We start from the raw sequence: 26,829 nt of genomic DNA on the forward strand, positions 1-26,829 counted from the left end.
AGCTCCGAGAGTCTGGGCACTGGGTGCCTGAGCAGCAGGACAGGAACACAGACAGGCACATAGAGAGGCTCAGGGATGGGGAGAGGCAGGCACTGTGTTGACGGACGTTTCCACGCCTCCTCTCGTGTTTGTGAAGGGAGATTAGAGGCCCCGGGGCTGGGGGATCAGAACGCTGCTCAAGGTCTCAGAGCTACCAGGTGGCAGACTCAGGACTTGAACTAGGTCTGTCTGGCCCTAGAGACTGTTTTTCACCAGCCTGTGGTTACCGCGCCCCCCCGCAGGCACACTCGTTCACACGCACAGTCATACACTCACATGCACACTCGCTCACACGCACAGTCACACACACACACACACACACACAGTCACAGGAAGGCCCTGCAGCCCCACCACAGCCCGTCAAACGCCCACCACAGCCCTCGTTATTGCCCATTTTCCAGATGATGAAACTCAGGCTCAGGAATGAAGGTCGCACAGCTCTGCTGCGGCACCACAGGGTCTGGGGTTCGGGCCACCGTGTCTCCTCTCCGCCGGCTGTCTCGGTCGCTAGTCCTAAATGACCCAGGAGATGCGACAGGAGGGGGCGGGAGGGATGGAGGATGCAGCTCGTGCTCTCTGGGCCTGGGGGTCCCCCACTCTCCTCCCATCGGGCCACGGAGCCACCTCACCCTCTGCCTGTCCCTCACAAGCAAAGCCGGTGTGGGCCTACAGCAGGGACACTGATCTCGGGGAGATGAGGCCAGAGGCTTAGTCCTGCGGTCTCTGGAGACCACCTGCGGGCTAGGGTGGCTGTGTGGTCCCCCGCTGCGGCTGCCCTGTCGGCTGGGCTCCAATCTGGGCTCAGCCACACCCACCGTGTGATGTCTTTTTTCCCCGGACAAGGGCGGGGCTGGGCAGCTGGCCTTGGTGGCACGCTGGCTTCCCGAAGGCCCTGCTGGCTTCTCCACCTGTAAGTGAGGGACTGGACTGCGTGACCAGAGATGTCCCTTCCAGCTCTGACATCCTAGAACTAACACGTGTGTATTCTGTGCTACAGAGCACACTCACATACCTTTCCTCACGTTCGGCTCATCTTTGCACCTCACTCCCCCTCTCCCCACCCCCGCCACCCCAACGTGGGCCGGGCACACTGGATCCTCAAGGGTATTTCTAGAAGCATGGACTGATGTCCAACTGCCTTTACTATGTCACTCAATTGTAAGTCCCCTTTCTCCAGGTAGGCCTGCCGGAGAGGGGCACGTGGTCCTCTGTCCCCAGCTCACTCTGTCTCTCTTCTTAGCATCCATGACACCTTCCTGAAGCTCTGTCCCCCTGGGAAGTACTACAAGGAGGCAACACTGACCACAGACCAGGTCAGCTCCCTGCCAGCCCTGAGGGTGAGTACAGCATAGGGGAGGGGCTGGGCGTGCCACTGGGGTCCACGGAGGAGTGGAGGACCCTGGGGGTGGGTGGGCATTGTGGCCCTGGGGGCATCTGGTGGCAGGCTCTCCAGAGGGGTTGGTGGACCACCACGCAGGGCATGGTTTCCCAGCACTTCTCACATGCGTCTGGCCTCACTCTACCCTTACATCAGTCCCAGAGGCAGGACAGGTGTGAAAACTGTCACCATTTCTCAGGTGTATGAAGTGCATGAAGACAATGCCACTTGTTCCAGGTCTCATTGGGGAAGGGGGTGGGTCTTGCTGAGGCTCCAGGGCCTGTGATTCCCTCTTGAGCCCCATCTTAGGCACCCCCCCATCAGCTTCCTGCTGACACCTTACTCGACCCCTCCCACCCAGAGGACCTGCACCGGCCAGCTCTCTCTGCTGTCCTTTATGCCACAAGCCGGATAAGTGGGAAGGTCGGGATCCCCTGCAGAACAATCTGGGTCTTGGGGAAGCCAGGGTGTCATGCCAGTCCATCTGCCCAGCCCCCTCCTCAGCCTTTTTCTGCTCAGGCTGCTTCAGTGAACTAGGATTTTTCTAGAAGGGCTGAGAACCTTCTCAGTTTCTTCCCTGAGAAGCCTGGAGCAGGACTTGGAGCCCAGTGACTGTTGTCCCAAGCTGCCTCCTTCTACCTCCTGGTGTGACTACAGGAAAGAAGGACACGTGCATTTCTGCCCTTGTCTCCCTCATCCTCTCCCCTTCAGTGGAGCCAATCCTCCCTGACCTGGGCCAAATGTTCCTATCTTCTCCTGGATTTCCCCCACTTTCCTGAGCCAAATCTCATAACCCTTATACCCAGTTTACATACGCCCGCCCTGCCCTTGCCAGAGCAGAGTCCTTGTCAAAATCCACATCTCAGTCTCCCCACCTGTGAAATGGGTGGAATGGTGGGGGGTGGCTGGGAGTTGTTTCCCTCTGCTCCCCAAGGCTCCCCAAGGTCCCCCAACTCTAAAGGCTGTGCTGACACAAGCTGTTAATGCTCCCCATTCCCAACTTTAAGTACCATCTTAAATTTTTGGTTCCTGATGTGAAAAGGCCCTGCCCTTCCCCCGAAGCACCTAGAAGAGCCCGAAGGTGCACCATAAAAGGGCTCCTTAATCACGTCGGAGATTTGTAATTAAAATGTGTCCAGCACTCAGAAGGACGACGTCAGGTTAACTAATCACGGTGGTGTCAGGCTTCCTGATTTTTCATTCTGATCTCAGAGGAATAATGGTTTAAATCTGTCATTGTGCAATGAGAGGCCATCCTCACTTCTGTCTGGAACAAGACGGGCCTGAGAGCTGTGGGCCCCTCTTGGAAGAGGGCTAGGGGCTCGGATGGGGCGGGCGGGGGGAGAGACAGCACAGTGGAAGGAGCACGCATTCAACGCGGGCTCTGCGGCCTCTCCGAAGTGACGGACCTTGTTCTGGGCAGAGACAGAGGAAGAGCACAGAGCTAGGTCCTTGAGATGGAGGCAGGAACAGAGAAGACAAAGGAATAGGAAAGGGTGTTGAGGAGAAGGGGGACGGGGCAGCTGAGAGCTGGGGTCTCCGAGAGGAAAGGAGCCCAGTACTCAAAAAGGTGAGATAATTGTAGAATCTGCCTGTGCCAGACACAAAATGGGGAGCTTGTCCTCCTGGCACCCCCTGTTCTCGTACACACCCTCACCCACACAGGGACACCTCCATCTCCCCACCCCCCACACATGTGCTGCCTCAGTGGGGGCAGGGGGGATCACTCAGAGCTAGACTGTCCATGCAGGGCCGGGCTGAGGGGCAGCCTGAATGGAAGCTTCTGCCCTCTGTTCTCCAGTGTCACTGGGCAGTCCCAGAGTATCCGAATGCGAAGCCTGGCAAGAGACCCAGAGACCACCCAGCCTAATCACTGCCAAATGCTCTCGGCCCTGGTTTTACCCATCAGAGAACTGAAACCCGGAAAGGGAAGTACCTTGCTCAGGCCTGGTGACGGCAGAGCCTGGACCGACTCTGACCCACTTCTAAGCAGGGCTTCCACTTCTGATCAGGGCTTGGCTCGGTGCTGACAGTGTGCCTGGGGTGGCAAGGTGCCCTGGGGGCTCAAGGGAGCGCCTGGCAAAGACCCGCCCTGGAGGGCTGACATGGAGAGTGCTGGGGACGCGTGGGCCAGCACCCTGCATAGCCCCAGAACACCCTGGTGGGGCCTGGGGTCTCTGTTCTGAGCTCCCAAGGAGCAAAGTCTGGACCCAGAGGGCTGGGTCAGGGCCCAGCTCCCTCACTCCACCTGGGACCTCTTCCTCTAAGCCTGAATCTCTGTCGGTAAGACAGCGTGTTTGTCCTGCGCCGTGTATCAGCATGTGCAGGGCTAAACCGGGGTCCTCTGCACCAGGGGTGGTGGGAGGGCGGTGGGCAGGGGTGTGGGCAGGGAGCACCCGCCCGGGCCACCTCTGCAGCCCTGGACGCCCACGCTTGACAGCGGCTGGAAATGGAGACAAGGTCTTGGGACAAGCCTACTTTTAATATTACTTATTTCGCCCTTCTAAATGGCCTTTATTTTATTCTTTTGCGCGACTAGAAACCAGATCATTGTAGGAAAACACAGAAAAGCAAAAATACAATTAAAAACTGTCAGGAAGCCCACCTCAATGGACGATCATCACGATCAATTTGCCTTATTTCCCTCCTTAATTTTCTCTAAGCAGATACATAAGTGTTTATTAAGGGTTTCTTAGGATCACGTTGACTTTTTTGTATGTTGCTTCTTCCTCCCCCCATTCCCCTCCCCCACCCGTTCCTATTTTGGTTTCTTTGTTCCTTTTCTAACTGGTTCTGAACAGCCAGAACCATCTCATGAATTTAGGACACTAAGCCACTGCCACATCTAGAGAACGAAGAGACAGGACCTGCGGCCAGGAGCAGAAGGGCTGGGTTCGAACTCCCCTTGCTAGCCATACGATCTAAGGCAAGCCATGTCACAAGAGGAATGAACCGTGAATCAGAGTGGAAGGAAGCAAATAGACACCAGGCAGAGAAGACGGGGTGGGAGAGGAGCCGTGCGGGGCCTGTCTCCCCACAGGTGTGGGGCCTGGTTCTAGGTGCTCCCAGGTGTGGCCCTGGGTCCAAGGATGCAAGTTTCTCAACGTTACGAGGAAGATTGCAGTGAGCAGAAGCTCCCTATCACCGCCGGGTGCGAAACGGGCCGACAGGCATTTAGCGGGAATGTTCTAGTGCACACTTAGGTATGAACAAGAAACTGACCCCGTGCTTGGTGCCCTCTTCACTGCCCAAGCCAGTGGTTCCGGCCCTGCGACACGTTCTTACTCTCTTTTGTGTTGGCGACCACGGTATGTCTCAGACTTCAGACTTTTCATAGTCCAATAAAATTTCCAAAATAAATTTTTTTCTTTTTTTTTGAGGAAGAACTAGCTAGAGATGCCAACTTCCCTAATTTTGCCAAGTAAGGACATTTAAAAATGATGTGATCCACAATCACCACCATTTCATTTTTTAAAAATGTTCATTTCAGAGCAAAAATACAAGAAGGCGCTAATCCCAGGCACAAGAACGGCTCTTTCCACATACATCTCTTCTGGTCATTTTTCTATTTTCGCCACAGTCCATCAAGCACGTTGTCACGGGTCGTCCCTGGTCCTGAGACCAGCTTTGGGGAATTTAGATCTAGGACTAAATTTCCCTCCATGTCTTTCCAGTCTTGGTCAAAGGGGGAAGACTGCTTCCCGAAATGAGCGAGGAGAGGCTTGCTGGGGGATGGGGGCCTGAGCGTCCCTGTTGTGTCCTCTACCGGCCCAGTGATGGGAGCTGCATGACTCACACTGCCCAGAACATGTCTCTGGAAAAAGCTGTGAGAATTGGGCCCCAGGGAGCTCCCGGTACGGCTATAAGTTGGCTCAGGGGGTTGAGTGGTCTGGGAAGAGAGTCCTGTTTTCTTAACTTGGATTCACTGGTGGAAAAATGGGTTGGTTAATATTGGGAAGGGTCTGTTGGTCAGCAGAGAGCAAGGAAGGAGAATGGCCTGGGCGGCCGAGGACAGTGGGAAAAACCAGATGACGGGGACACAGTGGTCCCTTCTCACTCAGAAATTTCTGTTTTCTCTTTGCGGCTTTCTTTGGTGTATTTAAAAACAATGTTTCTGTTCTTGTAAATAATGATCTTGCTTTCTGTAAACTTGGATGAGAAGTGGTGCAGTGTGACCTGGGTTTCTGGTTTCTGGGCCCAGGACGGCGGGTGGTAGCATCTGGGCAGATCCCAAGGTCTCAGCCTTTGGGATGGAGGCCCGAACAGCGCTGCTCTGGCCTCTCCCCAGTTCCCATTCCGGGGTTCCTGAGGGCAGGTGGTCTGTGCCCAGTCTGGCCTCCACTACATTTCCCCCCAGCATCAACTCCACAAGCACAGAGAGGTTTAGGAACCTGCTTAAGGTGTCAGGAGGTTCTGTGGGTTCCAAGGTTTCAGCTCCACATCCTTGGTTTCTAGCTGTCCCCAGGTTTTCTGAACCTTTCTGATGCCTGCTGATAGGCTGGGCCTGGCTCCTTAGACTAGCTGGCAAAGAACCTCTTCCCAAGGCTTTCAGCAAATCAGGAGTCCTCATGCTTATTCAGGCTTTCGAGAAATGACCAGAGTAGCAGAGGCAGGGAGGGGAACATGTTTTTTTTTTAAATTTAAGATATTTTTCTTTTTTTTTTTTAGTTTTTAAATCAAAATTATTTATGCATGCCAAGAGTCAAGTTGCCCTCTGGGGGTCACCCTCAATTCCCTTCTCTGGAAAGAAACCATTTGAGGCTCTTAGCTGGTTCTTGGTTCTTGCCTTCATATCTCTGTAGAGTACTCTTTATGGCCCCTTCTTAATACCTCAACCTTTGACCTCCCCCTAGAGAAGAGGTTCAGCTCTTCCCTCCCCTACCTGACTCCCCACATGACTCCCATCCCACAAGTCACTCCCATCCCCCACATGACTCCCATTCCCCACATCACCCCCAGTGTAGCTATATAAGTATTTTGATTAGATCAGTATTCCATGTTTACGTGATAATAATTACATATGCTACTCGGAGCTGAACCAGGAAATAGACTACGGTTACTTTTCTCTGTCTGCACGTTTTCTGTTGTCGTCTTTCCTGGATGCAATCGTTGTTTTTGCTTAAGTTTCTGTGTACTTATCATTAGGCCAACACCAAACCTCTGCCGATCACCTAAAAATCTCCTCTAATTAAAGGCTTTCAGAACAGAGACGCTTTCTGTACCTTCCACTTTCTCAAAGAAATTTCTCTGGGAGCCTTCGGAGCTGCTCTAGACAGGGCCAGGTGGCCCCCTAAGCCTGGTCCTTGTTGTCCTAGACTCTGGTCACGTCTCCCTTGGATCTTCCTTCCCTGTTCCTCTCTCTGCATAACCCCTTGTTTTGGTGGCGTGTCCTTTAGTAGCCTCCTGATAAAGGGCTCACAGAGGTAAATGTCTTGCCACCTTCCATACGCCTTACATGGCTGATAATGTCTTTACTCTCCCCTCGTACTTGATGGAGAGTTTATGTGGAATTGACCTCTCGGCTGCTTGTCATTTTCCCTGGCGTTGGGAAAGCAGCACTTAGGTGCATTTTAGCGTTCGCTGTTGTTACTGAGAAGTCCAAAGCCTTTCTATTTCCTGACCTTGATTTGTAACTCAATTTTTTCTTTCTGGGAACTTGTGGGCTCTTCTCTTTGGCCTTGGGATTCTGAAATTCCCACCGATGCGAGGTGGTGTGGGTCCTTCTCCCTCTCCCCATGCACCGGGCACACAGAGGACCCGCTTGGTCTGGAAACTGTCATTCAGGACTAGGATATTTCCATGGATTGTTTTCTTTGATAACTCTCCCCCTTGTGTCTTCTTTGTTCTCTCTTTCTGGAACTCTAATATCCTGCTGTTGTACATCAGGGATCGCCCTTTAGTTTTTATCTCCTCTCTCATTTTTCATCTTCATCTCTTTGCTCCTCTTTCTGGGAGATTTTTCTCAACTTTATCTACAACCTTAATTTAGTTTTTCACTTCTGCCCTTATGCTTTTAATTTCCAAAGGCTCCTTCCCCCCTCCCCACCCCATTTTAAAATAGTATTTTCTTTTTCCTGGATGCAATGTCTTATCCGATCTTTTCTCCCTGGTGCCTCACCACCCCTCCACACCCCCAGCTTCCTTGGGTCTCCATCATCTGTGTCAGAGGCCTTCTCTGGCTATCTGGTAACCGTGGGCTTGCAGTGGAGAGTAGGGGTTGGTTGCTAGCAAGCTGCATCAAAGCTAGAGTCCCTGGGTAAGCTTTTGACTGGGAGCGCCCCCGGAGACAGAGCAGTGCGGGGTGACCATTTCTTGAGGTCTCCCGAGAGAGGAGGGCAGGAGAGTTCTGAAAGGAGGGCAGCTGGGGTCTCAGGCTTCTTCTTATCTATTTATTTAATCCCCAGTTTTCAACATGGCCCCCCACCCCCCACCCCCCCGCCCCACAGAAAGTCCCTCTTAGACTCTCCAGTGTACAACCTTCCAGTCTGGTACAGGAGCTGGGCAGAACCAGCCACCCAGAGTCCAGCAGAGGGGACTAGAACTCCAAAGCTTTCAACACACTTTTTTTATTTTCTTATTTTTAAAAGATTTTATTTATTTGACACAGAGAGATCACAAGTAGAGAGAGGGAGGAGGAAGCAGGCTCTCTGCCTAGCAGAGAGCCCGATGCGGGGCTCGATCCCAGGACCCTGAGATCATGACCTGAGCCGAAGGCAGAGGCCACCCAGGCAGCCCCTCAACACACTTTTAATGTGTCCTTTTCCAACCTCTGTGTATTTCCAGTGCTTCCAGGTACTTCCAGTGCCAGAGCCTTTCAAGGACCCTGGGATGTAGGAAAGGCTGCTCACCAGCTTCTCCCACTGGGCGCTCAGGGTGGGGCCCTCTCCTGCCTGCCCGGTCAGTGACGGCTTCCTGTGTGTGTCAGAGCACTGCCGTTCTCTGCGTTCTCTCTGTTTTTCTGTGGGTGATGCCTCTAAAAACTCCCTTTCACTGGAGTTGTAGTGGGTGTCAGAGAGAGTGAAAATAGACACAAGTGTTCAACCCGTCATCTTTACCCAGGAATAACACCTGCATTCCCGACGATCAGTAAAGCATTACGAAAACAGCCTCCCCGCCCGGTAGCTGTCTCAGAACATGCCACGCGCCGCAGCAGCTGCCCCCAGAACCGTCCCCGCTCCCCGCTCCCCGCCTCGCCAATGCTCCTCTGGGCTGGTGTCCTCAGAGCTCCTGGGTGGCTGATTCTCCTTCCTGTCCCCACCTCACCCTCCAGCTGAGCCAGGCGACTCTGGGAGCCCCATCCTCCCCAGGACCCCTGGCAAACGACGCTGCTGCTCGTCCAGTTGATTTCATCACCAAGGCGACATTCCCGCAGCTGAGACACGTTTGTGGACTCAGCCCGATGAGCAGGGTTCTCACATCCGGTTCTCAGCTGTTTACCCTACAAGTAGGTATTATTCCCGTGCGTTGTGCACTGAGTGAGGTCTCGGGGGCTTCCTTGCTAATGGAATTCTGCGTTAGGAACAAAGAGGAGAATCACAAACCATGGGGGCTTGGCGGAGCTCAGATCCTTGACCCCCATGCCAAGTGCTGCGTCCCAGATGGGTACATCCAGGCTACTGGGGTGGGGTGGGGAGACCTCTAGTGCTACCTGGAGTGACCCAGCCCAAGACGCTTGGCCGTCTCTGTCAGGGTCTCCTCCCCTCTTCTCAGGCTGTTGAATGACCACTGGGCTAGCCAGGCACGTCTAGGCACCCCTCCCTGGAAGGACCTCCCTAGAGCTGTCCTGAGACTGGTCCAGGGCCGGGGATCGGCCCAGAAATGCCTGCAGGTCAACTCTCCCAGCAGCCTTGGCCAGCTGAGTTTTTATCTGAATTGACAGCTGGGAGAGCAGAGGGTCAAGGAGGGGAAGGCAATTCGTCTAGTGAAATCTCTGCTGCTATAAATGACCCTCTTGCTTCGTCTTTCGGAAGGCTGGAAGGGGGCCCAGAGGCCTGGGGGGGTTCCTGAGCCCCTTTTCCATGGCAGATGGCATGCCTGGAGAGACTTGGCCTCTGCCCGTCCAGCCAAGAAGAGATGGGGATGGTGGGAAGGCAGTGCCTGGACGCTGGGAGTCTTCCTGGTACATTTTTTGGATCAACCTTATCAGCCCTTTGTGTGGCTACCACCTCAGGACCCATCCCGAGGATGGACAGACCTTACAGCTGAAGAAACCGAGGCCCACAGACAGCACATGTGAGGTCGAAGGGGAGGCAGAACCAAGGCTGGAACCCAGGCCTCCTGCTTCAGACTAGACCATTTCTGTGCCATGCCTCTCGGTCTGAGCTCTTCCCAAGGAAGCTCCTGCTGAGGTTGGCTCCCTGGTGAGGAGCTTACCTGCCCGCTCCTAACCTTGACCTCAGGGCAGTCCTCTGAGCACAGGTACTTAGCCAGAGGGTAGAGCCGGGAGCACAGAGGGGCAGGCTGCATGCCAGAGGGGGTATCTGATCACCCACCGCAGGGGCCAGGACAGCTGGACCCAGGGGTAATCCCCAGGCTGTATTTAGGCCACTGCCCTGGGCCCTCCCTCCTGCTCCACTGTTCTCTCTGGCTTGCTAACAAAGGAAGCGGATTGGATGGTTACAGCAATTCTGCTTTCCGGCCCCAAACGTCTACTGCCCAGAGTGATATGCTTCATGGTCATGAGCCCCTTCGCGTGTTCTTTTGTATGTGATTCTCACAGTGGGTCTGTAAAGCACAGAGGTACAGTCCCATTCTACAGATGAGGGAACTGAGTCTGTGGGAAGTTCAAAGCTCCACTCAAGACCACACAATTGCAAAAATACGTCTGTTCCTTCTTCTCCATCTTCTGGGGGCAGATGAAGTCAGGGTCCCCGAGCAGATCATCATGCATGTGTCTGGGCACATGCACGGCCGGAGGAGGAAGCAGCATGGGAAGGAGCTGGTGGCCTGGACCGTGGGTGACTGAGGGAGGAATGGCTTTTCCCATCACTGGCTATGATGCCCTCCCCAGTCCTCCTTGGAGACAGATCACACTGTGTGTTTCATATACTGGGGAGGTCCGTACTGAGTCCCAGCTTATTTCTTCAGGGCCCCTCCCAGAATCCAGCATCTCAGGCTCCCGTGGCAGGCCTAGGAATTGCCCGAATCCCAAGTCCTCAAGCCCTGCCCCACCCCCATTGCCCAGACTCCTGAGCGGGACAAATACTCCACTGAGCAAGAAGAGAGAACAAAGGGGCAGCCCTGGCCTGCAAGCACCCCAGCCCAGCCTCCCAGGCTCCCACCCAGAGGCCCCACCGTCCAGGCCATGAGGTCACTCTGAGCCTTTCATCTCCTAGGAAAGAAGGAAGCGGGATCCCAAGCACCCCCTCCCAAAATAAATACTGGGTGCTGATCAGAGACCCAGCGCCTCCCCAGAGAAGACCCAGGGCTGCAGGCTCGGCCACCATGGTCCGTTCCTGGGGTCCGCTAGGGAGAGCTCAGGCCAACTAGGCCCCCTGCCCCGCCCTCCCCACTTGCCCTGGACTCTGTGCTGTGCCAGGCACTGTGCCGGGAAGCCATGCACACATCCTCTCATGGAATCCTCAGGGTAACTGGTGAGGAGGGAGTTCTTACCCTCACTTAGAGCTGGAAGGCAGAGGAGCAAAGGGTTTAAGCAATCCCAGTCCCACAGCTGATGAAGGGCCGCAGTCTCCCCCACTCATCCCATCACTGATTACCCCCTCCTCTGCAGGGGAGGGTCCCGACTCCCGGAGGCAGAGTCAGAGCTGGGAGGGCAATTTGGCAGCTGGCTCTCTCCCTGCATTTTCAAGCATCATTAGATCTTTTTCTGACAACTTCATCAGTTAGCAGGGCTCAGAATTGGCAAAAATCCGTATTTAGACATTCAGCCAAAGAATTAAGAAGTGGCTGGTTTCAGAAAAAGCTCCATGATGTGGGAAGCCAGCTCTGCAGCGGGTGAGCAGTCAGCAAGAGAAAGCCTGCTCTGGCCCCCAGCGTGGGTCATGGGGCTGACACCGGTGGCCTTGAGCACATGTCCTTGCTCACCTTGGGGCCTCAGTGTCCTTTATATTCCAGATGGGTGTGATCAGGCCTCACACACAAGTGGTCAGGAAAGCCTAGAAGGTGGGGGAGGGTGCTGGGCTCCCTTGGGGCTTTTCCCTCTGCTGACTGACTGGCCTTGGGTCAGCTTTGGCCTCAACTTTCTATGTGGACCCCAGGAAAAGGCGTGGATGATGGGGCACTAAACTGGGGCCTGGGGGCAGGTGGGGGGGGCTTCGGGGTGTGGCCACAGGAAGCCCCGCCCCCAGTGTGTCCTGATGGGAGGTGCTGCAGAGCTGCCCTCCATTCGCTGCCCCTGGAAGGGGGTCAGGGCTAGCATGCCCCACTGCTCATCCAGGTGAATTTTGTTCAACCCCTTATCCTTGGGGGCAGCCCGGGGGAGTTCTTCTGTTTCCTGTGCAGATCGCAAGCGGCCCCTTGCCCCATCATGTGTCTGTCACATCTCACTGACCCTGGGAAGAAGCTCCTGCTTGGTCCCTAGGTCAGACACACATCCAACCAGGCCTGTTGTCCCCAAGTCCTGCTCCCCTTGCCTCTAGCCACGCTTTTCACTTCTCCAAGGTATTTCTTCATGCAGCCAAAGCCACTTGGGCCTTTAACTGGCTCTGGCCATGATTCATGATTTCTCCCTGACCTCCCCAGAGCAGATGTGTAACCCTTGAGAGAATTGAGAGGCCTGGCATCGCGGAGCAGGCAGGCCTGGGTCTGAAGGCTTCAGCAAGTCGCCCAAACCCTCAGAGCCTTGGCTTCCTAACCTTTCAGATGGGAACGACAAGTTCCCTTCTCAGAGCCATCTCGGGATCCAGTGGGATGCGCGCTCCAGCCCTCCCTAGGTGACAGAAACATTATCTCCCTGTCTGTCCCTGTGACTGGCACCTGGGAGTCGAGGCAGGAGTGGCCAGCCCCGCTGCCCGTGAGGGACAGAAACTCGGGGAGTGGTGGCCATCTGGCAGCAGGCCCAGCCGGTGGCAGGCCGAGGGCTGGGACTGGGTGCCATGCGGGCACTCGCCCCACTGGGCTCTCTGCCCCTGGGAACACTATTCACCACCCCAAGATGAGAAGCGAAACCAGATTTCCTTCCAGAGGTGGAACGTCCTTCCACCCTGCCACAGAGGACACTGATGGGCCCATTTTCAAAGTGTGGCTTGCGCCCGAGTTCCCTGGCGGCACCCAAGGGAACAGGCTGTGGCGGGCTTGGGGACATGTTTGTCCGGCACCCGGGTCCCAGGCCTGTGTCATAGAGTCTAAGATAAACAAACCCCATCTCAGCTTTTCAAGAGTCCTGCTCCCAAGGGCCCTTCTCAGCCCCGCTGGCTAGAGGCTTTATTTCACTCATGTCTTTTCTGATAACTCCATTTGTGCCCCCAGAGACCTCCAGCTTGTTTAAAAATAGAAAAATAAACAACATTGTTCCTGAAATGCCCCCCCCCAACTTTGGGCCTCCTAACGAGGTGCTGGCTAGGCTGGCCGGGGCTCTGTTCCCAGGATTTTCGACCCTCCACAGGCCTTGGGCCTGCTGCCGCCTCCACAGGGACAAGACGCCCCGCGGCTCGGGAGGGCTTCCCAGCGCCATACGCCGCAGCGTGGCGGCCGGTGTCGAGCAGCCGGCCCGGACCTGGAGGCCCCGGAGACTCCACACAGCTGGGGTCCGGGCACACTCACCCAGGCACAGAGGGCCAGGCCAGGCCCAGCCCGGGGTCCAGCCACAGCCCCTAAGGAAGCCGCAGACCCCTTTGACTGCCAGGATCTGGACCAGACCCCCCGGACTCCACCTGCAAATCTCCAGGCAGACAAGCTGGTTGTTCAAAGTCCTGAACCAGGGTTTGCTGTTTGTGGAAGACTTTGGTTTTCCCCACCTGATCAATGGACCTAATGGGAGCAGCCATGGCTACCTTGGAGGGTTTTTATGACGACTGGATGAGAGGAGGGGACGTGAAGATGCTAGAATGGTCTGTAGAGGATCTCAGGCAGCCTTCATCAAGGAAGAGCTTCTGGAGAGAGGTTGTGGCTTTGCTCCTCTGCCCTCACCGTGGGGGCTCAGGGGTGGGGCAGCGTCCCTGGATAGCCACCAGGCTGCTGCAGAGACCCCAAACCCTACCTTCGGGAAGTCAGCTAAGAAGTGGGTGTGTTCCCTCGAAGAAGGACTAAAGAGAACATAGCCCTTTGTATCTGCTGGCAGCAGGAGGAGGAATTGGAGCGATGGGAACAGGTTAAAATCCCTAAACAGACACCAGTTTTGGAAGCCAGAGCACGCTCATTCAGAAAGCAAGTTGCTCGCGCCTGGAGGCATCCCAGAGCGAGCTGGCTGGTGCCCTGCAGGAGGCATCAGGCTTCAGGTGGCGGTGGCCCACCTGCCCGGGGCATCAGAACAGAGATGGTTGATGTCCTTCCAACCCCTGAATGTCCCTGCATCCAGAGCTCCAGCTAGGAGAGGGGTCACCCTCCTCTCTCTGCCTGAAGCCAGACGTCAGAGGAAAGTGCGGCCAGCAGGCAACCCAGGGTCGAGGGGAACTGAAGCAAATGTCTAGACCCTGACACCAGTTCTCAGGTGGCAAAGACTGGAGATGGCTGGAGGCACCTGTTCCTTGGCCCCTGTAGACCCAGAGCCCCTCCTTTGTCCAACACCCTAGAAATGCCCCCATTTTCAGGAGGGCAGTCAAGGAGAACAGCTAGTGGGCCATTCTGGATCCAGGACCTGTAGGTCCCTCGTCTGCATGAACAGAACCCTGCCTGGCCGGTTGCTGCTCTCCATTCTGGACAGAAGACCTCCAGGAATAGGGAGAATCCCCAAGGGGAGGGCAGGCTGCCCAACAGGGCCAGGTCTTTGAGGCAGCCCCACCTCTGTCTGCATGTGCCCCCCTCTTCCGAGAGGCCTCTGAGCCAGCCGGAACCCTAAGGGGCAAGGGAGGTCAGGACCACTGTGGTGCTTTGCCTGTCTTGCCCACCAAGACAGTGGGGCAGTAGCTCAAGGAAGCCGACAACACTGTTAACAATCCAGTCCAGTTACCAGGAGACATGCTCGCTACCTGCTGGTTTTCAGCCTGCGGCTTTATACTTTGGAACACATCTGGAGAGATGGAGACAGATGCCATGAGATGACCAGCAGCCTTCTTCCCTTGAACCCCATTCCCATCGGCGCCTGCTCTCTGGCTGGGCTGGAGAACATTCACGGGGTCTGAGAGCTGAGTCCGGCTCTGGCTGGGGCCCAGCCCTCCCCCTGCAGAGAAGGAGCCCGAAGAGATAAGCACAAGTCCTCACTTTCCAACCCTCTGGGAAGGAGAGTCTGTGTGCACTCTTAGTAATATGTCTTGATTGCGCACTTTTCTTTTTTAACTCGTCTTTTATTTATTGTTAAGATGGTATGTCAGCATTCAAATACATTTTCTAAAAACGAATCCCTAGGCATCCAGCCACCCTGATAGAAGTTGTCATGTCTGTTGTAACCTTCTCCCCCACCCAGGCACACTTGGTCTTACATCATTGTAGACACACATGGATACAATTTTATTGTGCTTTTTCTCCCATTAGGCACAAATGTGCTTTTTCTGTGTTGTGACATAGTCCGTGTAATTATCATTTTTAATGGTTAAATAATTGCATTGAGTTCAGATGTACTAAACCACCCTCTCATGGCAGGACATAACCATTGTTCCCAGTTTGGGATTTTTTTTTTTTTTGCTACTATAAATAATTTTGCAATAAACATGCTCATGTATTATTTTATTCATTTTAGGAAATTATTTTCTTAGTTTAGATTTCCAGGTTCCCCTTGGAGGCATGAGAGAGATAGGGCCGTCCACTTTGGGAATTTGAACTATGCAGCCGTTAAGATGATAATTATATTGAGTATGTAGCAACATGGAAAAACATTTATGCCTCAAGGCGGCAAAAGGCACAAAATAAATGTAAAACCTGAGCTCTTAAATATCCCTAAGCCAAGCCAATGATAAAAGATAGAGCCCTCGAGACCTCTCTCCAGGTTGACATAAAGGTCACTTTGCATGAGGTTTCTCCATAGGCGCGTGCTGGGGTCCTATCCATTTTCTCCATCCTCGAGGAGGATACTGCAGTGTGAGCCCTCCCTTGGCATTTCCTGCTGAGGCACAGCAGCCCTAGCTCCGGGGTCTCCTCCTGCTGTCCAGCTGCCGCCATCCTGAGGTCATGAGCTGCTACGGACCCAGATGTAGAGTTCCACATGCCTGCCATTGCCACTGCCCCCCAGTCCCGGCCACCAGTGCCAGGATCCCTAGGACATTTTCCACTCCTCCCCTTGCTCCTTCCTGAGCCGCAATCAGCACCCGTCATAACATGTTGCTTGGAGCTCAGCCTGGACCTACCTGCTGGCCCAGGAGCCCGACAGGTCCATGCACGTTTTTTCCCACGTGGATGAACCATCTTCCTGGGCCGCGCTCCACGGCGAGAGCTCAGGTTTGAGGATCAGACAGACCTGGGATCAAGCTGCCCACTCTTCCTCTTTTTTTGGTTAAGTTCTTTAACCTCTTAGCGCCTGGGTTCTATTTGTCTGTACAATGAACTGACTGATACTGCGGTGGGGTTTTTGTAAGGAATCGAGGGGGTCACACGCATCCACAAGAATGGCACAGCATGTGACATGCTGTAAATATTTAACGAGCACAGTTCCTCCCCTTGGGTCCAAGGGAATGTGGGGATGAGCCCATGTGCCTAGAGGTCTGGGTCCCTAGCTGGTGTTTCATGAGTGTGTAAGTCATGACGAGTGGCTACAGGCTGGGCCCTAGGCAGTGACAATGCTCCCCTGATGGAGGCAAAGTGCAGGAAAGGAAGCTGGGGCCTTCGAGAGGCCAATAATCCAAAATATCAGGAACTGAAAGGACGCAGGACCTTCTAGAGGCTTCGGGTTGGACTCGGTGGTGTTTAAAGACTCACTGAGCGTCGCAGAGGGAGCGTCGCCGCTCCTGGGCTGGGGGGCGAGCCCCTTTCAGTTTCCATCGGTGGATGCAGAGGGAGGGACAGAAGACAGCAACTGCTGTTGCTCAGATGTGTTGACAAGAGAGAAACTGTTGTCTTGATCCTACCGAGTTCCCAGGAGAACACGTTCCCAGGGTGCCCTGGGGTGACCCCAAACAGCTGCACAGCAGCCCCGACACTCGGGGAGCCCCTCCGGCTCACAGGCAGGAAGGCTGCATGTGAGCAGCTGCCAGAGCCAGGGGGGCTGCGGGGCCATGACAAGCGGGGGGCTCAGCTCTGGGCAGCTCCCGAAGCTGTCCCGTGGCTGGTGCGCCCGGGGGGACCCCATCGCGTCAGTCAGGCTTCCCTGCTTTGCACCTGCGGTACAGACCGGGTTTTAAGAGATTTTTGTATTGGCTTTTTGGAACTTTGTTTGCATTTTCCACAGAAAAATGTATAAACTGTTGTTAAGTCCCTAGCCTGAGCCACAAGCTGACGCCACTCCGGGTGCAATGGCGTCAAAGTAGAGAAGAAGCGTGGAGAGTCCTAAGGACCTGGGGGGGCCTTCCTGCCCTGGGGAAGACCCCTGGCTGCCGGCCACCTTTCTCCACTTTGTTGCTCCCTGAGAGAACACGGCCCCTCTCCCCCATTCTTCTGTTCTTTCTGGGGGAACGGGGAGGCTTGCAAAGGACAAGAAGGAAGAGCTCTGATGTCTCCCTCTGCCCCTTCTGCCCGCATCTCCTGCACGTCTGCTTTACTTCCTATTTACCCAACAAAAGCCTTGACCTCTTCATGATTTCCATAAAAACTCCACTTCGGCCAGGCACTGTATGGATTTGGGATGGCACAGCAGAAAGGGTAGCTAGGTCTCGGGGAGGGTCAGATCTTTGATCTTTCCCATTTGCTGCCTCTCTTCTCTCTCTTCCATCTGCCCCCTTCACTGTCCACAGCCTAGAGGGCCTCTTGGGGTGCTTACATCTCCCTCCTCCTTTCTCCATCCAGACCTCCCTGAACACAGGGGTCTTCCTGCTCACAGGACCCGCCTCCTGGATGGGAGAGACTCTAGGATCCGTAGCATTGTGTTCTCCTCGTTATCTTCGTAACTCAAGAAAACAGCAAAGCTACGGGATTGAACTAGAGAGTCATTTGTTTGACACCCGTGCTTTATTTGGTGCTCTGGGAGAAGTGGTTTTCATCAGAAGGTCTAAGGCGGTAAATGGAAACATTTCCGAAATAAATCTGGCAGAAATTGGAAGTGGGAGGCAGGGAGCAGTTAAAGGACACATTTGCAGGAAAGACAAGTGTGTCACAGGTGGAACTGACCATGTGTAGTGAGCTCAGACAAGGGAGGACCATGGTGGGTCGTGGGGGATGGGACTTGCCTGCCTCTGTGGGAGCCTGGTCACAGCCTGAAGGATGGAGAGGGAGCGGAGGGAAGGGAGAGAGAGGAAAAAGAAGTGTTGTGAGGTATCTGGACAAAGCAAGTGTTTGTCAGTTGGGTGTTTGCCCTGTGCTGAGGCTGGAGGCTGCCCGTGCTGCCCACCATGTCTCCATACAAGCCCTCTCCCCATGCACGTCCTTGCTCTGGGTGGGATGCTGTGCACTGGTGGAGATGCGGTGGGGGAGGGGCAGCATCTGATGTCATGTGTCTGCCATTGATTAGCACTGTGACTTTGACCCGTCCCTTAGTCTAAGGATTGGCTACATGATAGCCACCTGGGCAGCGTGATGAGATACAGGTTCTTGGGTCCTACCCCTACAGGAGCTGACTCACAAAGCCCATGATGGGGGTAACGGATACGCATTTTGGTGAAAATCTTTAAAATAAAATCTTTAAAGTAAAATGGGCTGTACAAATGGGAATAGACAGTAATTTTTTTAAAAGATTTTATTTATTTATTTGACAGAGAGAAATCACAAGTAGATGGAGAGTCAGGCAGAGAGAGAGAGAGGGAAGCAGGCTCCCTGCTGAGCAGAGAGCCCGATGTGGGGCTCGATCCCAGAGTCCTGGGATCATGACCTGAGCCAAAGGCAGAGGCTTAACCCACTGAGCCACCCAGGCGCCCCGGGAATAGACAGTAATTTATACACCAGCTGAGTTCGTCTCTCCTGTAATAGGTGTTGGTAAACCAGTGAGGGACAACTGGTCTTTGGGTCCCCCTCCTTTTTTTAGTTTCTTCTTATTTTTCCTTCGTTGCTTGGGCAAGTTGCCCTCGAGCTTGTGTAAACCTCAAAAGCTGCAGATACCAGAATCTTGGAGATGTCAAACAATGATTCTACCGGCTTTTTAGAGTCCGTCTGACTCAAGAGCCTCTGCTCCTTCCATGCTCTATCTCGAACCTCCCAGCACACAAGACCAGACCCCTGCCCACACCTCCCCCACCCCACTAAACAATGCAGTCCCTTGAACTCCTCTGCACCAGCAGGAAGCTCTTCTGGAAGTTTCCTCAGGGCCGTTGCAGGTACCTGCAGGCCTGAAATCTGGGGAGAGACTGGACTGGTGGGTCTGAGCCAGGTTCAAGCCACGTGGTCCCATGGATGTTTAATAATATTTAACATTTTTACTGCCTTTCTCCCCTATTTGTTCCATTAGCGATCTGCCTCCAGCTGCCGGCAGGACACATCCTCAGCCCGTCCCTGCCAACCCATCTGTCACTAGGAGACAGCTCCCATACGGGCCTCTCTGTTTTTAGACTTCAGGAAGGTTGAACATCTAAAACGCAGAGACTGTCCCTTTTTTATAAACAACTGGCCTGGCCAACTGAGGAGTGCATTCACCTAAGTGAATTTTTCATCCCTCACGCTCCCTGTCCCCAACTCCCCTTAAAAGGAAATGTCAGGCTTCTCTCCACCTGCTGAAGATCATGCAGACCAATCTGGCTTTGAGAGGTTTGAGGGTCCAGGTTAAGCCCCACAGTTGCTCTCTCCCACAGAACATTCTCATCTATCCTACCAGAGCCCGGGCAGTCTGGAAAGCGGGGAAGGGGCTGGAGGCTACATGGAGAAAGAAGGAAGGGGGAGCCACGCTGCCTGGCCTTGTTTCCTCCTCCCCTCCCCAGAGCACCCCCCGGAGTCCAACCACATCTTGTTCCCTGCCCGATCCCTGCCTTGGTTCCTGCCCTGTCTCTGTCTCCTGGCTGGTTCTTCTTCCTGGGCCCTCTGTCTGTCCTTCCTCATGCAACACTATCCCTCCAAGCACTTGTCATTTGACTTTGCTTCGTTCTTGATTCAGACACCTGTTTCTACCCCACCTGTTCCTGAAGATAATTATTTAAGTGCCTTGGTTGGGTCCCATAAAGGACAGAGGTGGCATCTCCATTACTGGGGAGGAGGGGTTGTCTAGGGACTTGTTCCGTGCCTGGTGAACAGTAACTCCCCTTATGCATTTGCTACAAGGACTTGAAGTTCAGGTTCATGAGTTTTATGCCCTGCATCCCTAGCTGAGAACTCATATCCTTCAGTTCCACTGGTTTGTTCTCTGAGCAACTGCCAAGTGTCAGGGACATGGAACTCGGGGCAATGCCTCAAACCCTGCTTGCTTTGTGTATGCAGAAATGTGAATTTGGAAAATTTTCTTGGCGTCAACAGTAGCAGTGCAGATGAAGCATTGAATTAGGAGTTTGCATTCTCCTTTCCTGGACTTTAGTTTTCTCTCTATAAAATGGAGCAGTGATATCCATCCGGCCACGTGCCAGCAAGATAGTCACAGCCCAAACCGATAGCTTGCACACAGTAGGTGCTCACCCAAGCTAGATTTGAGCTCTGACTGACCAACTTCAACTCAACACTGCCACCTTCTGGCAATTACTCTAGTGCTGAAAGGTGCAGGGGTTCAGACCTGGAAATAGGAATTCCTCCTGGGCAATGGTTCAAAGGAAGAGAAAACTTCCATGAAGGGACATCCAGCTGATCCATTCTCAGCCCAGCCCAGAAGCTCCACCCACCTGTGGCTTCCAACCACTGCCCCTTGGTGACAAATTCCTTCATGTCCTCAGGGGCCTCTTCCTGGGGCTAAGTAGCCTAGAAGCACAGGGTTAGAACAGGCTCCATCTGATAGACCTGAAATTCCTGACACCTTTTTCCTCTAGTGAACAACTCCCATCCTTGGGTGAAGGGCCTTTTTTTTCCCCACTTAAACTTTTCAGTCCTTTATTTTCTAATATAAACACTTAATGCTGTTAATTACCTTGTACACAGTGTTTGCACTGAATATCACAAATTTTGATATCTTGTGTTTTTATTTCCATTTAGATCAAATTATTTTCTCATTTCTTTTGTGACTTTTTTGACTTTGAGGGTCTTCAAGATACCTTCCTGTTACAGATTTCTAATTTAACTTTGTTGTGGTCAGAGAATATATTTTGTATGATTTAAATCTTTAAAATGTATTGGACTTTCTTTATAACTTAAAATACAATCTATCTTGGTAAATGTGCCAAGTTCACCTGAGAAAAACATGTATACTACTGTGTACGGTGGTGAGCTCTCTAAAATATCAAGTAAGTCAAGTTGTTGATAGTCTTCTATTTCCTTAACAATTTTTTGGTCTATTGTTCTATCAATTGTTGACCGAAGGGTATTGAAATTTCTAGCTATCTATATGGATTTGTCTCATTGAAAAGGATTTAAAGTGAGAAAAATTTCTTTTATATTTACTCACATATTTATCATTTCTGGCATTCTTCATTCCTTTGTGTAGATCCAAGTTTCCTTCTGGTATTTTCCTTCTTCCTGAAGGACTTCCTTTAATCTTTTTGTAGATTTGGTCTGCAGATGAATTCTCTTAGCTTTTGTTTGTCTGAAAAAGTAAGTCTTTTGCCTTTGGGTTTGAAGGATATTTTTGCTGGGTATAGAATAAGAGGATGAGAGCTTTTTTTTTTTTTTTTTTTTTTTCTTTCTCTCAGAGTTAAAGATATTGCTCCATATCTTTTGGCTTGCTTAGTTCCATTTTTATCTCTGTTCCTCTATATGTATGTGTTCCACCCCACCCACACCAAAAAATATTTTCCCCTTTATTACTGGTTTTTATTGATCTGATTATGCTGTGCCACGGTGTGGTTTTCTTCAAGTTTCTTTTGCTTGGGTTTTGTTGAGCTTTGTTGAGCTCTGACGGGTATACAGTTTTCTTCATCATGCCTTCCTCTACCTTCTAGAACATATTAGCATATTCATTATCACCTTAATGTTTGTGCCTGCTTATTCTATCAGTATCATTTCTGGATCTGTTTTTATTAGTTGTTTTTTCTACAGGTTGTTGGTCGTATTTTCCTACTTTTTTGCAGGACTGTTACCTTTTAACTGGATGCTGAATATTGTAAATTTTATATTGTTAGGTTGCTTATTTTTGTTGTATTCATTTAAATGTTACTGAGTTTTGTTCTTGGATGCAATGCTGTTAATTGCAATGAGCTCAACCCTTTCAAGTTTTGCTTTTAAGATTTTTCAAGACAAGCACTGTAAATCTTTATTACATAACCATGGTGCATTTATCAAAACTGGTAGTAAATTAAAGTTGCTGGGACACTATAAATGAAATGAGAAACTTCATTTGGATTTCACCAGTTTTCTCATTTATGTCCTTTATGTGTTCCAGTAGCCACTCCAGGCTCCCATGTTACCTTTAGTCCACTCTAATCTGTGACAGTTTCTCAGTCTTCATGATTTTTTGGAGACCGCTGGCCAGGTATTTTTGTAGAACCTCCCTCAGTTTGGGTCTATCAGATGTGTTCTCTTGATTAGAATTGGGTTATGGATTTGTGCAACAAATTCCACAAGGGTGAAGTGCCCTTCTCATTGTATTGTATCAGGGAATACACGATACTGACATGACCTATAACTAGTGATGTTAACCTTGATCACTTAATTAAGGTGGTGTTTCTGGATTTCTCCACTGTAAAGCTACTTAGTAGATAAAGCTAGAAAATATATAAATGTAGAACGACTCATATATACTACACAGAGTATTTGTTTTTTTATATATCACATCTAGACTTCCCTTCTTGCTTACTTGTAACTTCTTGTGACCATGAGAAACTTGATTCCTATATTCTGTTATTTGTTTATTTATTGATCTATTTGTTCAACTCCAGGATCCATGTAGTTTCAGAATTGCTAACCCACACACATGCCTGTAAGAAACAATTTTGCTAGGTAGGGCACAGTGTTGGTTAATGGCTCTTTTTGTCTTTAGTCAAACCACCATTTCCCCCAAGTTATTTGCTCATCTCTTCTTTCCTAGTTCCTTCCAGTGAGGTTTTGTCGTATATTTGAAATACAGTTACTTTTATTTGTCATGGTCCCCATTTCATCCCAGGTTTACTAGCATCCTTGGCCTTTAAAACTTTTTAAATTTTTGGGGTGCCTGGGTGGCTTGGTGGGTTAAAGCCTCTGCCAGCTTGGGTCATGGTCTCAGGGTCCTGGGATTGAGTCCTGCATCAGGCTCTCTGCTCAGTGGGGAGCCTGATTCTACTCATCTCTCTCTGTCTGCCTCTCTGCCTACTTGTAATCTCTGTCTGTCAAATAAATAAATAAAATCTTTAAAAAAAACTTTTTAAATTTTTTATTTGCATTCTGTAAACTTCACTCTCTGTGGGGTATGGTTCTATGGGTTTTAACAAATGTGCAAAAGTGTGGCCTCACCACCACAGCACCTCCATACAGAACAGTTCCATCTCCCTAGAAATTTCTTTGTGAGTCTCCTTTATAGTTTTTTTCTTTTCTTTTCTTCCCCTCCCCCAACCACTGAAAACCACCTGTTCTCCATCCCTACGCTTTTGCATTTTCTGGAATGTCATACAAATAGGCTCCTATAATACAGAGTCTTTTGGATCTGACTTCTTTTACTTAGCAAAGCACATCTAAAAATCACACTGTTGCATGAACCAATACCTTGTTCCTGCTTATTGCTGAAAGGTATTCCAGTTTATAGATATACTCCGGACTTTGTTTATCCCTTCACCTGTTGAAGTACACGTTGACTGCCATGGTTTGCCTTTTCACTTTCTTAATGATGTCTGTTGAACAACATGAATTCTTAATTTTAATATACTCCAGTTTATGGATTCTTTCCCCTTAATGATCAGTGCTTTTTGTATACTGTTAAAGAATTTTGGCCTCAAGATCATGAAGATGTTCTCCTACGTTTTCATCGGCAAGTTTTACTATGGGTTTTCCACGTTCCATCTATGATCAATCTGGAATTGATTTTTATGTATGGCATGAAGTAGGGATCAACCTAACACCACTTACGGAAAAGACCTCTCTTTCCCTCACTCTGTTGCAGTGTGATATTTGTTATAAATCAAGTAGTCATACATGTGTGGATCTATTTCCAGAATTTTTATTATGGCCATTGAACTCTCTCCTTGCACGGTATCCATTACTAAAACTATAGCAAGATCTTGATACCTAGTAGTATAAGTTCTTCTGTCTTGTTCCTCTTCTTTAGAATTGCTTTCGACTGTTCTTGGCCCTTTGTATTTCCAATTTCCATATGAAATTTAGAATCATCTTGTTAATTTCGGCAAAAACATCTAGCTGGAAGACTTTAACTAGAATTGCAGTTCAATTTGGAAAGAAACAACATCTTAATTACACTGAGCCTCCCAATCCATAAATATGGTATATCTGGGGGCAGTTTATAAAGGCACTAAAACACAAACAGTTTGTTACAGGCTTCTCCCAGGATCTGCTCACCCAATCTTGCCAGACTATGAGAAGTCTTTCGGGCAGCACTTTGCATAGTGAGAGTCTGTGTCGGTGACCTCAGGCTCTCACTCAAGACCCAGAAAGGACTGGCTTCTTATGTACCCCTTCCAGCTGACACCTCCATCTACTCCTTTCCTTGGCGAATGCTTTACATCTGTTTAAAATTTTAAAAATACAAACATTGATCGTATCCTTTTGGCGAGAGTTGGTAGCAGACAAAATGGACAAATGAAGCATAATTCAAAAACAACAAACACTAAAAATTACGACAGTTTAATCAGCAATGAGAACTTTTAAGTGCAATAATGCTGTTTGATCCTTTTTAACAAACAAGATCTTAAAAATCAAACTCCTTCGATGACGTCACTGTGGAGTCACTAGTGTATTTTCGTGTGAAATTTTTTCCAGCAACCGTAAAAAGCTCCTTTGGACTATGTGCTAGTTGGAGAAATGGTGAGGAGATATTTTTAAGCTAAGTCCAAATATTTTCCCTCTGACTTTCATCTTCAAATAAAATCTCTTGTTCAATAACTTTGAGAGGATCTTTTAAAAAAAATGTTAGTTTTTTGGCAGGGACTATGATCTTTTTATTGTCAACAGACTGTAGTTTCTGTTTCAAAAAAAAAAATCCTCAGCATTTGGGGTTTATTTTCATCTTCTTTAGTTTTGTCAGACATAGATGGAAATTGCACTACTGAGTTACCTGTATAAATTTCTATACTGACATGTTTATACTCCCTTGTTCGGAACGCTTTCACACTGGGGTGTGTGGATTCTTGAAATGGATGCCTTGCTTCGTCAGTTGTCATCTTCTTCCTCCTGTGGAGGACTGAAGGGCTTCTAAATGAGTGTGAAATTTAATGCAGGCTATCACTGTCTGGATAGGACCCAAAATTTAGTGGTTCGGATTTCAGATTGTTAAAGCAATAGCAACAGAAATCTGGAACACAGTAAACTGGTACTGGGATCACTCGCGAGCCTCGCTCCCTCTCCTGCCTCTCCCCAGCTGTTCTGTGTGCAGGTGGCTGGACCCAGGGACCCAGGGACACCGGTGAAGCTGCCACTTAGCTCAGGGTGGAGAGCAGGGAGAGGAACAGAAGCAGCCTCTTCTGGACCCTTCGAAATTATCCTCGCAGGCCCTGGCTGCGTCCGTTTGCACAGAGCTGCTGTGTGTGCTAAGGACACCTCGTCACAGGGGAAGTCTGTGCCCTGGGATCTCCCTCCAGGAAGGGATAAAGCAGCGAACCTGGTAGAGGGAGAGGCTGCCATTGTTGGAATGGAGACAGGCCAGGGACATCTTCCTGGCACGTGCCCACTAGGCCTCACAGAGAACCATACCAACCTCCTCTTGGCCTCCAAGGCCCAGAAACAGCTCTGGTGACCCCGGACCCTGCCCTGCCATCTTCTCAGAAATAGCGTCCCCCACTCCTCACTCCAGCCCCTCCACCATTCGCAAGCCTGTGGGCTTCCTGCTGCCTCCACTTTCTCCTCGGAGCTTCTCCCTCCCGCAGTGTTTGCTCGCCTTTTCTCCTCCGGGGCTGCTCCCAGTCAGGACGGCCACTACCCACGAGAAGGCTGGACGTGGAGTTCCCACAGGCAGGGGCCACAGTTTTGACTTCAAGTTAGCCTCCATTTTAGCACTTTTTGTAAAAAAAAAAAAATTCAGTTTAAGTGAGACTTTTAAGACATTTTAATGGTCACATGTTCTGCTTCCTTTTCTTTTATGTTTATCTGCCACAAGGGACCATAGCAGAAACGGTGCTGGACAGACTCAGGAGACCTGGGTCCTAGGCTGAGTGACCTTGGGCAAGTCACTCCCCTTACTCCCCACTCCAAGACCCCTTTTCCACATCCCTGATTTATGAAGAGGTTAGTCTAGACCAGAGATCATCAACTATCTTTCATCATGCCTCACCAGCAATAAAAAAAAATGGGGAGCATGTACACATAATATGTGTATATTCAAGCTGTCCTTTTACTACAATACCAGTATGTTACGATATGAACATGCAAAACAAAACATTTTAAAGCTAAATATTATATAAACTGAATACACATAAATACCTTAAAAATAGATTTCCCTTTCATTTATAGAACAAAATTTTCTCGTCTCACCATTGTATTGTTGGTTTGTAACTAATAAGATTAGAGTAAGGGAAAGCAGCAGTACATCTGGCTGGATGTACTTCATTATTTTTTTAAAATCTTACTTTAACACTTTGAGATCAAGCCATTCAGGGGTCTGGTTCTAGTTGAGTCTATTTTTAGTGGCTGTCCTAGCTGGTCCAAAGAGAAGAAATGTATCTTTGGCTGCGTGTATTAAATTATGGCCCTCGTTTTCAATCCCATCCACCAATTAAAGGCTTTTTATTGAAATGAAGCTCGAAGATGTCCATCTTCCCTTATGTCAGTCAGTGGCTCTTACAAGCTAATTGGAAAAACACTGCATTTTTGTATTTTTAACAAATGGACTCAGCATCCTCTGATGCTCTCCATTTGGATGATTTTCAAACAGATTAGAAAAATCTGTTTCTAATATTTTCAAGTACGCAGATAGAAAGCATGATTGTAGGTGACGCCGCACGTTTTCAGCAACAACAATCTGATGTTGAAAATATTCTCTCCAAAGCAGTTCTTTGGAAAAGCAAGCGCTTTTCTCTCTCATTGCTGAAATGATTCACCTCTACCTCGAAGAGTCAGAAGAATCCGAGTTCATTTTT

The 26,829-nt window shown here is 50.5% G+C and overlaps 1 protein-coding gene across 1 annotated transcript in view; it reads left to right on the top strand.

Moving 5' to 3' along the window:
- Positions 1-26,829, top strand: part of CIB4 (calcium and integrin binding family member 4) — a 48,258-nt gene that overhangs the window by 6,446 nt on the left and 14,983 nt on the right. The window contains exon 3 of the mRNA XM_044262253.1: positions 1,280-1,376. Within this exon, the coding sequence (XP_044118188.1) occupies positions 1,280-1,376 (97 nt within the window). The remainder of the gene's footprint in view (positions 1-1,279; positions 1,377-26,829) is intronic.

Source organism: Neovison vison, chromosome 8, assembly GCF_020171115.1.
Source record: "Neovison vison isolate M4711 chromosome 8, ASM_NN_V1, whole genome shotgun sequence".
Classification (NCBI taxonomy): domain Eukaryota; kingdom Metazoa; phylum Chordata; class Mammalia; order Carnivora; family Mustelidae; genus Neogale; species Neogale vison.